Genomic DNA, 14,988 nt, shown 5'->3' on the forward strand with positions numbered 1-14,988 from the left:
GGAAAACTAAAACAAAATAAGAAAATCCATCCATCCATTTTCCAACCCGCTGAATCCAAACACAGGGTCACGGGGGTCTGCTGGAGCCAATCCCAGCCAACACAGGGCACAAGGCAGGAACCAATCCCGGGCAGGGTGCCAACCCACCGCAGGACACACACAAACACACCCACACACCAAGCACACACGAGGGCCAATTTAGAATCGCCAATTCACCTAACCTGCATGTCTTTGGACTGTGGGAGGAAACCCACGCAGACACGGGGAGAACATGCAAATGCAAACTCCACGCAGGGAGGACCCGGGAAGCAAACCCAGGTCCCCAGGTCTCCTAACTGCGAGGCAGCAGTGCTACCCACTGTGCCACCGTGCCGCCCACAAAATAAGAAAATCAAAAATAAAATCAAAAATGAGAGGCACAGGGGTGCAGTGGTAGTTGCTGCTGCTTTGCAATAAGAAGACGAGGGTTTGTATCCCGAGTCCTTCCTGCATGGAGTTAGAATGTTCTCCCTGTGTCTGTGTCAGATTTCTCCCGGTGCTCCCGTTTCCCCCCGCTGTCAAAACACATGCAGGTTAGGTAAACCGGGGCTGCTAAATAGGTCCCTCTGTGTGTGTGTGTGTTTGCCCTGCGATTGACTTGCACCCTGTCCAGGGTTTGTGCCCTAGGCTGGCAGGGACAGGCTCTGTGTAAGGCTGGCAAGGATGGCACTTAACAGATCATGAGTGGCCCCGTCTGCTGATGGACATGAAATTTCTTCTGTTTAATAAGCAGCATTTCAGTGCACCTTCAAATCTGGAAAATTTCACTGGCAAGTGGTGATACGTCAGAGTGATTTGTTAGACTGAGACACTTCTGCTCGCTATGTTTTTTTTTTTTTATTTTATTAAATTTATTAAAAGCAAGTAAGATCCTATGAAAACAAGTCAAATTTAACAAAACTACATTCAACTCAAGCCTCACCCATGAGAAAGAGAAGAAGACCGACAGCCAACTTTAAGAGTATAAAAGAGGGAAGAGAATCTTTTTCCCCAATATAAATGCTTATTCTAAAATGTTATTGATTCGATTCTGCCAGGTTTTAAAAAAGTTTTGAACAGATCCTCTAAGTGAGAATTTCACTGTTTTCCAATTTCAATGCTCGTTACGTTTGGCAACCTGCCTGACACCTGATGCTTGCTGGAGTAGGCTCTCCATAAGACTGCAGTTTTAGAAAATGAATGGGTGGACGAGTGTGCAGGCTACAAGCCTGCTTTTGAGTTTCAGGGTCAGGCCTACTTTTATTTTTCGGGCCTATTTTGTGTTTGTGGGCTTGAATTGCGTAACACAGAAACTGATGAAGGCGAGTCAATAGACGTCATGCTGTGCTGCCTACTACGCTAGACTTTTCTTGAGACTCTGACCAATGAATTGATTCTTTTTTTTACTTAAACAGCACCTAAACATAAATTTAATGTGAAGTGAGCCAACAGATGAGCAACTAAGTTGGGAGCCTCAAACTCCAACCTTCATTCAGTTTCTTAATTTGAAGCCAATTCTCTTTGCTAATTAAACCCGTTATTTAATTCCATGGCGCTCATTCTGACACGGCAGACATTTCCGAAACTGTTGATTTTCTTTTTTAAGAGCGCTGTCAACATGTTTCGTGGACCTGAGCAGATCAACATTACTGAGGAGGCCTTCACCTTTCTTTATTTTCAGTTATTGTGTGATGGACACAGATTGTTGTTTATGTCTTGGTTCTTTTTGTGTCTTAATTTTGTTTGGTTGCTAAATTAAGGAAAAAAAGAAATAATTAAGGGGTCTGAATCTTAAATTGTGCATCAATTAAAATTAAGGCAAAGAGTTAATTAGCAGCAAAATCTGCTCACTAATTAAGAAAAAGGTTAGAATGAAAACCTGCAGCCACAGTAGCTCTCCAGGACTGAAGTTGGAGACTCCTGGCTTAGAACTACTGAATTCTACCACTAACTAATGATGTATCCATCTTCCTAACCTCTTACAGTCATATGAAAAAGTTTGGGAAGCCCTCTCAGCCTGCATAATAATTTACTCTCCTTTCAACAAAAAAGATAACAGTGGTATGTCTTTCATTTCCTAGGAACATCTGAGTACTGCGGTGTTTTCCAAACAAAGATTTTTAGTGAAGCAGTATTTAGTTGTATGAAATTAAATCAAATGTGAAAAACTGGCTGTGCAAAAATGTGGGCCCCCTTGTAATTTTGCTGATTTGAATGCCTGTCACTGCTCAATGCTGATTACTTGTAACACCAAATTGGTTGGATGAGCTCGTTAAGCCTTGAACTTCATAGACAGTTGTGTCCAATCATGAGATATAAAGGTATTTAAGGTGGTCAATTGCAAGTTGTGCTTCCTTCACTTTGACTCTCCTCTGAAGAGTGACAGCATGGGATCCTCAAAGCAACTGTCAAAAGATCTGAAAACAAAGATTGTTGAGTCTCCTGGTTTAGTGGAAGGCTACAAAAAGCTTTCTCAGAGGTTTAAACTGTCAGTTTCAACTGTAAGGAATGGAATCAGGAAATGGAAGGCCACAGGCACAGTTGCTGTTAAACCCAGCAGGTCTGGCAGGCCAAGAAAAATACAGGAATGGCATATGCGCAGGATTGTGAGAATGGTTACAGACAACCCACAGATCACCTCCAAAGACCTGCAAGAACATCTTACTGCAGATGGTGTATCCGTACATCGTTCTACAATTCAGCAGAATTTGCACAAAGGACATTTGTTTGGCAAGGTGATGAGAAAGAAGCCCTTTCTGCACTCAGGCCACAAACAGAGTCGCTTGTTGTATGCAAATGCTCATTTAGACAAGCCAGATTCATTATGGAACAAAGTGCTTTGGACTGATGAAACACAAATTGAGTTATTTGGTCATAACAAAAACCGCTTTGCATGGCGGAAGAAGAACACCGCATTCCAAGAAAAACACCTGCTACCTACTGTCAAATTTGGTGGAGGTTCCATCATGCTGTGGGACTGTATGGCTAGTTCAGGGACTGGGGCCCTTGTTAAAGTTGAGCATCAGATGAATTTAACCCAATATCAACAAATTCTTTAGGAGAATGTTCAAGCATCAGTCACAAAGTTGAAATTACGCAGGGGTTGGATATTCCAACAAGACAATGACCCAAAACACAGTTCGAAATCTACAAAGGCATTCATGCAGAGGGAGAAGTACAATGTTCTGGAATGACCGTCACAGTCCCCTGACTTGATTATCATCAAAAATCTATGGAATGATTTGAAGCAGGCTGTCCATGCTCGGCAGCCATCTAATTGAACTGAACTGGAGAGATAGGTGGGCATACCCCAAAACCCCACAACAGATGCACTAAATTACTACAATAAATCTCCAATAAAGAAGTGATTTTTTTCCTTGATGGATTACAGGTAATGTAATATGTTGATAATCAACAAATATGACAAATAAATCAATCCTACCTAATTAATTTTCACTTGCACTTCGCCAAACCAATCAGCGTTCTTAACATAAATTAAGGATTACTTTGCTGTTTCAAATTCACCTTGAGAAAGGTCTCTTCAACTGGTATATTTGGTATTCAGAGATTTCCTCTTTTACTTGTCACATAGCCGCTCCTGTCAGCAAAACAGACCCTCAAGCTGCTATTTAAATGGCTGCAAAATAATGTGCATGCCATGTGTCTGTGTGTCTCCATCTTATGTTTGAATGTTCTGCCTCTGCAAACAGCGGGGCGGCGATCTGAACAAACCACCTTGACAAAATATTTAATAAACCAAAATGTTTCTTTGATGAAGTAAAAGAATATTGAAAGGGCTTCAACTTTGCATCAATCCATCCATTTTCTAAATGCACTTTTCCAGAGCAAGGAGGGAAGCTCATCGGGAAGGAACAATTCCTGGGCGGGACAACAGCCCATCACAGCATGAACACTCACACACACATCAAGAGCATAATTAACATTGCCAGTCCACCTAAAAGATGTTTACTTACGTTCATGTCTCTGGTGACTCTTCCTATGAAGTCAGTAGATGGATTGGGATAACATGAGGGTCATGAGGTCACTGGAAAGGGGTATGTGGTGCTCCCGATATCTCAACAAAAGGATGAAGGTCCAAGTCTTTAGAGTCCTGGTGCTCCCTGTTTTGCTATATGGTTGCAAGACATGGATGTTATTCAGTGACCTGACATGAAGTCTGGACTCCTTTGGTACTGTGTCTCTCCAGAAAATCCTTGGGTACCGCTGCTTTGACTTTATGTTGCTCATGGAGTCCCGAATGAGGCACATGACCTGCATTGAGAGGGAGCGTCGGTTACCATGTGGTGCGATTCCCGGAGGGTGATGCGGCTCGCAGGATCCTCATTGTTGAGGACCTGAGCGGCTGGACCAGGCCAAGGGGACGCCCACGCAACACCTGGCTGCGGCAGATAGAGTCATTTCTGAAGGGAAGGACTGGACCACTTGTCTGCCAGGGGGGGTTGCCAACCGGGATCTCAAGCTGTTTTGTTGTGTGGTGGGTGTGGCAACGCGCTGTATCATTGGATGCTCTCCAACCCGACCTGATCTGACAGCCCACCTAAACTGAATGATTTTCAAAATATTTAACCTAATCTCTGAACACTCAGTGCCATACATGCATTTTCTAACTTGATTAAAATCAAGTATGTATAAAAAGCAGACAAAATAAAAGTCTTCTGTCATTTCAATACCGGTACTGGAACTTGTCCACTTTTGAGAATTTCAAAGTTTTAAAGTTGTTAATTTAAGAGAGATTTGGGTTATACTGTAACTTTATATTATGAACTATTTGTGATAAGTGACTTGGGATATGATGTAAATATATAGAATTACAGTTGTGATTCCAAAATAAATGCAATTTTTTTAAGGTTCGCTTAGCTCCCCCAAGCCTAAATGTTAGACTCCACCCATGTGCAGGGTCACAGGGCAGATGGAGCGTATCCCAGCAATCATTGGGCGCAAGGCAGGGTCAACACCTGGCTGGGCAGGGAGCCAGACCGTTATAGGGTGAACATGCAACGCACAAAGACACAGACACACACATGCACACACACACACACACGTTTACTCAGTCCAGTTTAGCAGCACCAGTTCACCTAACCTGCATATCTTTGGACTGAGAGAGGAGATCCATAAAGACATGGAGAGAACATGCAAACTCCACGCAGGAGTGAACCTTGGTCTCTTTACTGCAACACAGCAGTGCTACCACTGTGCCACTGTATGGCCCATATTATATTATATTATATTATATTATATTATATTATATTATATTATATTATATTATATTATATTAGCTGTGTAAGCCCATGCTATAAAAAGCCTGGGGTCCTAGAAACTATGGAAATCATCAGAAAAAAAGCTGAAATGTAGAGATGTCAGGTACTTGAAAGGAACAACTCTGGGCATCTCTCTCCTAGGAGGTTTCATTTTGCCGACGTGCTCACATCACTTGTGTATTAGTAGCTAAGTGACTGTCTTTCTTTGGTGGTTTCGCTTTACTGACATGCTTGCCCCGCTGATGTTAGTAGCGGATAAGCAAGTTTCTGTTTCCTCGGGGGTGCTCACCTCGCTTGTGTATTAGTGGTGGGAGGAAAAGTAAAAGGGATACCGTTTTGCCGATGTGCTTGCTTCACTTCTGTATTAGCCACTAAGCGAGTGACTCTCTCTTCAGAGGTTTCGTTTTGCCGACGTGCTGGCCTCGCTTCTGTATTAGTGGCTAAGCGACTTTGTCTTTCTTTGGAGGATTCGTTTTTCCGACATGCTTGCCTCGCTTGTGTATTAGCAGCGGGAGGAATAGTAAAAGGGATACCATTTTGCTGATGTGCTCGCCACGCTTCGTAATAGCAGCTAAGCGACTGTCTTTCTTTGGAGGTTTCCTTTTGCCAGTGTGCTCGTTTCGCTTCTGTATTAGCGGCTAAGTGGCTTTGTCTTTCTTCTGAGGTTTTGTTTTGCTAACAAGCTTGCCCCGCTGGTGTTATTAGCGGCTAAGTGAGTTTCTGTTTCGTCGGAGGTGGAGCCCTTACCCCGACTCCACCTCTCACTTCCATGCCAGACATACTCACACTTTCACATGCAGACGTTTTATATATGATTATATTAAACCATTTCAAGACTGATTTAGACCTGTCACCAACTAGACAGAATACCATGTGGCCCATCATGTTCTCCTTAGGACATTTTGCTAAAAATCACAAAGCCTTCAGATGAACAAAATGTCAAGCTTTTTGACAATTGTAAGTCACAAAAAATGCATTTTTTAAATTTTAAATTCTTTCAGAAATGGTGCACGTTCCTTGCGAGGCAGCTAGTCTTTATAATGGGGATTTCAGAAATTGATTAGATAGATAGATAGATAGATAGATAGATAGATAGATAGATAGATAGATAGATAGATAGATAGATAGATAGATAGATAGATAGATAGATAGATAGATAGATACTTTATTAATCCCAAGGGGAAATTCACATAAATGTGAACTTAAACTGTGGTGGGATAATGTGCACCTCTCTTATTAGTGCCTACCTAACTGAATTAGGATACAATCGTGAATCATTTTAAAACTTATAGTGGAGTAGTTTGCGGATGGACAGATTTTACTTTAACTTGACTTGCTTTTCTAGAAAGCTGTTTCCACTTTTGCTTAAGTGTGGCCGTTGGGTGCTTCATACCACACTATCAAATGTTAGCCTTGTGCCACCGTATTTCATTTATGAGCAAATCAAAGGGCTTTGGTGTGTTTTGGGTCTGAACTGAAAGATTAGCCAGTCTGTTTAACTTTCAGCAAGGTCACTAAATAGTTTTTACTTCCCACAATAGCACAAATTTCAGTATTCTGAGTCAAAAAATAAAAAAATTGGCAGTGCCACCTAGATGTTTTTCAGATACAGAATAATGAAGAAGTTAAATCAAAAATATAAGGCTGTATTGGTAGAAAACACAAGGAAGTGATCAAACTTGAAAAAATGTAAAATGGCAAATGGGTAGTAGAATTCTGCAGTCACAATCCTCTACCTTCAGTGGCTTTGTTGGCACCGCACTGGAAGTGTGTGAGTAAACAAGTCACTCCAACCTAAGAAAGTGCACCAAATGCACTCCCTCATCCTCCTCCTAAATCTCTCCACCCCAATTTGTTTGCCTCTCTCCTTCTCTCTCCTTCTCTCTCTTCCAGTCCCTATACCTCCATGTCAGCAAGTCTTTGCCTCAACTTGCCTCTTAAATTTGCACTTGCAGTGAGCGGCTTTGAATATTTTTTAATTGTTTAGTCAAATGTCTCTTTGTCGACAAGTATGAGAAATAAAACTAAAAAATGGGAATGGATAGTTTAGGAAGACATTACCAGAAAGTTCAAACTATAGAAATTTATTCAAAACTGAATCCAAGTTTCTTTAACTTACCTTTTTTTTTTCAAGCCATCTAGATAGATAGATAGATAGATAGATAGATAGATAGATAGATAGATAGATAGATAGATAGATAGATAGATAGATAGATAGATAGATAGATAGATAGATAGATAGATAGATAGATAGATAGATAGATAGATAGATACTTTATTAATCCCAAGGGGAAATTCACATACTCCAGCAGCACCTTACTGATACAAAAAACAATATTAAATTAAAGATTGATAATAATGCAGGTAAAAAACAGACAATAACTTTATATAATATTAACGTTTACCCCCCCAGGTGGAATTGAAGAATCGCATAGTTTGGGGGAGGAACAATTTTCTCAGCCAGCCCATTCCTGATGCAGCCCACGATAGCAGTGTCGTCAGCGAACTTTTTCACGTGGCAGGACTCCGAGTTGTATTGGAAGTCTGATGTATATAGGCTGAACAGGACCGGAGAAAGTGCAGTCCCCTGTGGCGCTCCTGTGTTGCTGACCACAATGTCAGACCTGCAGTTCCCGAGACGCACATATTGAGGTCTGTCTGTAAGATAGTCCACGATCCATGCCACCAGGTATGAATCTACTCCCATCTCTGTCAGCTTGTCCCTAAGGAGCAGAGGTTGGATTGTGTTGAAGGCTCTAGAGAAGTCCAGAAACATAATTAATAATAATAATAATAATCTATGACCACCACTGAGTTTAATTATGTAAGATTTGCTTTTATCTCGGTGAGATGATGTTTTTTTACCTTCTTTGTAATAGCACTAGGGTGTTGTGCGGTGTTAGCCATTATGGATGTAAGGAGAAGTCAAGCAAAGCAAAATGACACCTTTTATTGGCTAACTACGAAGACTGCAATATGCAGGCTTTCATGGCAACCCAAGCCCCTTCTTCAGGCAGGATGTAGAGAACCTCTTTTTGAACCTCTGCTCTGGATTCTGTATTGGGACTTTGTTCACTGTGGATTGCCTTGCCATTTTACGCAATTCTTTGTGCTCTTTGGAGCTTTGTATTGCAGAGCCTTTTTGATTAAAACTTTTAATTTTTAAAGACTAGGGGGCTTTGCCCCCCATGGCCAAACGCTACGCGCCATTGTGAAAAGGGAGGCCGAACGCACCCCAAGGAGACGCGGTCGCTCCTCAGAAACCCCTCTTAAATGGTAATACCTCCTGTTTACCTCCTGTTTGCTCGATCAGCTGCTGGCTTGCTGGTTCTGCCATGCCGCGTGATCTCCACTTCACTCGCCAAGGTGATACAATGGGAAGCAATCAACAGTTGTTTTTTTTACCTCCTCTTTGCTCAATCAGCTGCTGGCTTGCTGCTGCTCCTGTGTGGTGTGATCTGCATTTCATGCGGCACTTTAAACATTTTAAAGTCAATGCCTTGTCTCTCTTCTCCCCCAGACATCCTCAAACACTATTTGATCTCTTTTTGCTGTTCCGTTATTTCACCAAGTTATATTTTACATTTGTTTGTGCTAATATGAGCTGTACTCTCATTTTCTTGAGACTTTCGAATTTTCCTACTTCCATTATCTCTAACTTGCTCTGCATATATATCACGGGACTTGCTTCCAAAGCTTGTAAGCATGACGTGACTTTTCCGTCTCACGGAAAGTGAAAGCGTCTCTCTGTCTCTCAAAGATCAAGATCTCTCTATCTGCTCTTTTGGGTTTCTAGTTTGGGTTTTTGGATGATATTTACCCCCTCTAGTGGGCAACTTTGGAAGGTCCCACAGTTGAGCAAAAACCAATCAATAAGGATCAAGGGATGGCCTGCAGAGCTTCGATGCAGGACTGTATCAAAACACAGATCTGGGGAAGGTAATAAACATTCCTGCACCAGTGGAGATTCCCAAGATCATAGTGGCCTTCGTAATACTTAAATAGATACGTTTGGAACAACCATGACTCTTCCTAGAGTTGACTGACTACTTAAACTGTGCAATCCAATAAGATGGGCCCTTGAAAGAGAGGTGACCAAGAACCCAAAGGCCACTTGAACTGAGCTCAAGAGAAGCTGAGTGAAGGTGGGCAAAACAACCAGAAGGACAATCACCACTGCATCACTCCACTAATATGAGCTTAATGGACTAATGGCCAGACAAGACATGAAAGCCTTCTTAGAGTTTGTATAAAGGAACCTGAAAGATATTCAGACTATGAGAAACATTCTTGGTCTAATTGAAATGAAGATTGAATTGTTTGGCCTGAACATGGTGGTGCCATCATCATGCCGTTTGGTTGTTTTTCAGCATCAGGACCTGCTGGGTGGAAGAATCCCCATAACATAATGCTGCCACCACCATATTTAACAGTGAGGATGGTCTGGTTTGGGTAATGTGCAGTTTTCAAACAAGATGTTATTTTTTACTTTGTCTGATGGCCAAAAAAGCTCCAGTTTTGATCTCGTCAGACTACAGAACCTTCTACCAGCTAACTTCAGAACCTCCCATGTGCCTTTTTTACAAACTCTAGCCAAAATGTCAGGTATGTGTTTTTTTTTTTTTGCTTTGCCATTCTCCCATAAACCTGTGACTGGTGAAGCACCCGAGCAACATTTGTTGTGTCTGTACAGTCTGACACCATCATGCCTCACTGTATGAATTGGCATTAAGCAGGTGATGAGCAGTAGCTCATCGTCAACAGACATAGTAGGGTATAGAGTTCTGCCGAAATTGTTCAATTATTGTCTCATCAGAATCTTTTTCTACACACTTTCTTTAAATGTCATTTGGAAAACTCCAAGTGAGTCTAGCAACTCTACCATAAATGGCTGATTCATGGAGTGCTAGTCATCCTTACTTCAGGTTCTCCCATCTGAGCAGAGGACTTTTGAAGCTCTTGTTATAAGGACCATTGAGTTTTTGGTCATCTCCTTGACCAAAGCCCTTCTTGATCGCTTACTCAGTTTGATCAGATGGTCTAATCAAGCAAGAGACTTCGTAGTTTCAAACTTCTTCCATTTCACAATTATTGAGGCCACTGTGCTTCTGGGAACACTCAAAACTTTAGAAATGGTTTGACTTCCTCACCTTGGTCAATGCCTCACCACAATTTGATCGATGAGGACGTCTACAGACAGTTTTGTAGATTTTGTGATTTGTTTTTAGTCCTGACATGCAGTGTGAATCATGGGTCCTGAAATAGACAGGTATGTTGCCTTCTAAACTGTCCAATAAATTTAATTTGCCACAGGCAGACGTAAGCCAAGTTCTAGAAACATCTGAAGGAGAATTCAAGCAGACAGAATGCACCTGACCAGCCACAGCAAAGTGTCTGCATACGTATAGCAATGAGGGATTTCGGATTTTGATTTTTAATACATTTGCAAATATTTCGGACAATGTATATTGAATTTTGACTGATAAGTAAAAAAAAAAGGTACATTTGTACTTTAAAAATGAAATCAGTTGTACAACTCACTAAAGTATACAGAAAGTGAAGTGGTCTGAATACTTTCTGAACCCACTTTATATATTGCTTTTTATACTTCTCTTGTGGGGCAGCATGGTGGTGCAGTGGGGGGGGGGGGTGGCACGGTTGGGCAGTGGGTAGCGCTGCTGCCTCGCAGTACGGAGACCTGGGTTTGCTTCCCGGGTCCTCCCTCCGTGGAGTTTGCATGTTCTCCCCGTGTCTGCGTGGGTTTCCTCCCACAGTCCAAAGACATGCAGGTTAGGTGGATTGGCGATTCTAAATTGGCCCTAGTGTGTGCTTGGTGTTTGTGTGTGTCCTGCGATGGGTTGGCACCCTGCCCGGGATTTGTTCCTGCCTTGCACCCTATGCTGGCTGGGATTGGGTCCAGCAGACCCCCATGACCCTGAGTTAGGATATAGCGGGATGGACAATGACTGACTGACTGACTTCTCTTGTGTGTGTCTTTTATTGGTATTTATGTCAACTCTTCTGAGCAAGAAAGCAAGAATTTTTTCATCGTGCTATTGTGTCCAGCAGGGGGCGCTCGCTCACTGGGATTATGCTCTTTATTGATGCAGAACCAACTGGAGCCAAATGCTCTCTTTTGTGACCATGGCGGAAATAATCAGATGAGGGAGATATGGTACAAAAAGAGATATATGTATTTAACTTCCTTTAAAAGATAACTCCCATTCTTGTAAAAATACAATGTATAATTAATTTATACATGCATATCCAGGCTGGAGAGAAGCCAAGGAACAGTACAGTCATCACAGCCAATTTTTCAGGTGAGGAAATGCTGAGACGGGAGTGTTTGGCGGCACAGAATGCATACAAAGAATTCTTGTCAGATATGGGGCAACTGCCACAGGGCTGTCTAGGTTCACCTGTTCTCACCATTTATGATTTATGTCAGCCAGCCTGTGTGTCTTTCACATGCCTCTGTCCATCTTCTCTGGCGGTTTCCCTCTGTTCACTGAATTGCATGGCTTTAAAATAAACTACAAGGCAATGGGTCAGGCCTGCTTTAATCAATAAAAATCCTCCTCATGGAATTCTCTTGGCCACGCACCAAATAGGGCAACCATCCTGCCATGCCATCTTCTAGATGTCTGTGTCATGAATTTCCCACCCCTCGTTGACCAGCTTGTCTCTCACGTCTTTTCTGCCAGCTGGCCTACCTAAATGTGTCTGGTGTCTGCTCTCTCTCGTTTCTGCTCATATGAGTAAAATCAGCTACAATGAAATAAACTTTACAGATCATACTGACATAGTGTAAATGTTGGCTACAGCTATGTATACATGACAAAAATTGTTGAAGTTGTGTTTTATGGATGGTCTTTGGGACATAACACTGTATGTAGTATGCTTTATTTGTGTTTTGTTCTTTAAATAAAAAGAAAAGAAATTAGAACGGCGCATGAATAGATAGGGACACACACATGCGAATAGGAGGCAGCTGGATGGACCAAGTGAGGGTAATTCCACACCAGGCCAGGGGGTGGCGGGGTGCATTAAACCCACTTCTGTTGTCTCTACAGACCAAACACAGAAATACCTGATTCAACCTTGAAGACGTCACTTCCAGTTCCAAAAGGAGGCCATCATCCTGCCGACTATGCCACTGTGAAAATAATCAGCCTCAACACACAAAAACGGTTTGGGGCAGCCACCCATATATTGTCCCTGGCTGCAATGGGTATTTTAAAGAGCACTTATGTGCACGGGTCGAGTTCCAAACTGAACTGATTTACTGTTCAAAACGTTAGAACATTAGAGAAATCTTGATGAGAGCAGGCCATTCAGCCCAGCAAAGCTCGCCAGTCTTATCCACTTAATTCTTCTACAAAGACATCAAGTTTAGCTTTAAAAGTCTCCAAAGTCCTACTGTCTACCACATTACTTGGTAACTTAATCCCTGTACCTAGGAAGAAAAACTTCCTAATGTTTGTGCAAAATGTATCCTTAACATGTTTTCACCTCCATCCCTGTGTTCTCGATGAACTCGTGTTAAAGTCACAGCCTCGATCCACTGGACGAATTCCCTTCATAATTTTAAATACATCAATCATGTCTCTTCTTAACCTTCTTTTGCTTAAACGGAAAAGGCTCAGCTCTTTAAATCTTTCCTCATAATTCATCCCCTATAGCCCTGGCATCAGCCTAGTCACTTTTCTCTTGACTTTTTCAAGTGCTGCTAACCTGGAGACCAAAATTGCACACAGCAGTCCAGATGAGGCCTCACCAGTGCATTAAAAAGCTTGAGCAGAACCTCCTTGCTCTTGTACTTCACACATTGTGCCATATAACCAAACATGGTGGCTTTAAGGGCCAGAACCAGAAGTGACGTGCTTCTGGGCGCCGGAACCAGAAGTGATGTCTTCAAGGTTGAATCAGGTATTTCCGTGTTTGGTCTGTAGAGACAACAGAAGAGGGTTTAGTGCACCCTGCTACCCCCTGGCCTGGCATGGAATTACCTTCACTTGGTCCATCCAGCTTCCTCCTATTCACACGTGTCTGACAGCGACTTTACTGCTTCTGGGGTCTTTTTAGTATTGATGTTGTTCTGTTTCACCAGCGAAAGCACTCATCCTTCTTGTCTGCTCTATTGAACTTTAGAAAAGACATTCTATAAAAGTACAACACTTCTGAAGTCTAATGTGCTTTTTATAGCTAAATAGGTTTTTATATGAATGCTGTCTTTAATTCAGGTCTTGTAGATTTAATTGTTTTATTATTTCTTTCAGATGGAGACTATGGAGGGAAGGGTGAATACATTTTTAAATGAAATTGAAAGAGAAGTCACCAGACAAGACTTTGAAAATTCTTGGAAGAAAATCCTTAATGGCAGTGCTGCTGTGACTTTCCTAGCTGTGGTTTTTGGCATTCTAGGCAATGGAGCTGTGATTTGGTTGATCATCTTCAAGATGAAGAGGTCCCACGTCAATATATGGTTTCTGAACCTGGCAATCTCAGACTTTCTGATTTTGTTCTTTCAGACCTTCCAGGCGGTTAGTTATGTCCTAAAATACTGGCCGTTTGGTGTATCATTCTGCAAGCTGACCTTGTATGTATCAACCATCAATATCTGTGTCAGTTCTTTCACATTGTTAGGTATCAACATTGACAGGGGTATCTCATTGACAAATCCTTTCTGGGTCCAGAAACACAGACCAAAGAACTGTTCCAAGATCTGCTGCTTCATTCTTTGGATTTTATTCATTCTAGCCGGCATTCCCATTTTCTTCATGTGCATCTCTCCCAAGACTGAACCCGGCATCTACGAGTCCTTTTGTGGCCTCAACGTTAATTCTAATTTGAAAATTTTCAATGAGAAATGTCAACAAGCAAACAATGAGACACAATACAGAGTTATGGAGATGCTCCATCCACCGAATCTGCAGGAGTTTAACTCTACGGCAAGTCGTGTCTACACCGTCTACACCACCATCTCGGTGTTCTCATTCATTCTTCCCCTGATTATGACCATCATCAGCAACCTGATGATATTTATCTCAATGAAAGAGTCTCTTACTAAAAAATCCTCAAGGATCTACAGAATTCTTGTGTCTTCTGTGGCGGTGTTTTTCATCACCATGTCGCCCTTGTATTTAAATGCCATGGTCTATATGGCTTCCATATACACTCTCAACAGTAAGTTGTATGGCTCCACTGTGCTGGCGATGCCACTAGTCGCTAGTTTCAAACATCTGAACAGCTGCATTAGTCCTATATTATATTTTCTCGTTGGAAAGGAAGCTAAAGGTATTATCAGAGAATCCATCAGTTTAATGAAATCTTCAGGAACTCAGAGCAAATCATCCGAGTGACCAAAGAGCCAGTGACATATTCAAACCAGATGACGTGATTTCATTCTTTCACTATATTAGCTGGACAAGGAAATATAAAAAAATGCAGTGTCCTTAACAATAATTTCTTTATTTCTGTCATTTAAGGAAGAGTGTTTCAATTTTAAATATGATTTGACCACTTGTGGAATGATGTGGTGAACGTTTGTAGAGAAATCTCAGTGTCGTTGGTACACGTTATTCCAATCACAATCAAATTTAACATTGGTATTAAAATCCTAAAAAGGAAGAAACTTACTGGTTTGAAAGATACATGCTGTGTGGCGAATTCTGCTGTACTGAATTGGATT

The 14,988-nt window shown here is 41.7% G+C and overlaps 1 protein-coding gene across 1 annotated transcript in view; it reads left to right on the top strand.

The window, feature by feature from the left end:
• Positions 1-14,784, top strand: part of LOC114659537 (chemerin-like receptor 2) — a 54,370-nt gene extending 39,586 nt beyond the window's left edge. Inside the window, exon 3 of the mRNA XM_028812085.2 lies at positions 13,577-14,784. Coding sequence (XP_028667918.1) covers positions 13,577-14,659 — 1,083 coding nt within the window. The 3' untranslated portion in view covers positions 14,660-14,784. The remainder of the gene's footprint in view (positions 1-13,576) is intronic.
• Positions 14,785-14,988: the final 204 nt, after the last annotated feature.

The sequence above is a fragment of the Erpetoichthys calabaricus genome, chromosome 10 (genome assembly GCF_900747795.2).
Source record: "Erpetoichthys calabaricus chromosome 10, fErpCal1.3, whole genome shotgun sequence".
NCBI lineage: Eukaryota > Metazoa > Chordata > Cladistia > Polypteriformes > Polypteridae > Erpetoichthys > Erpetoichthys calabaricus.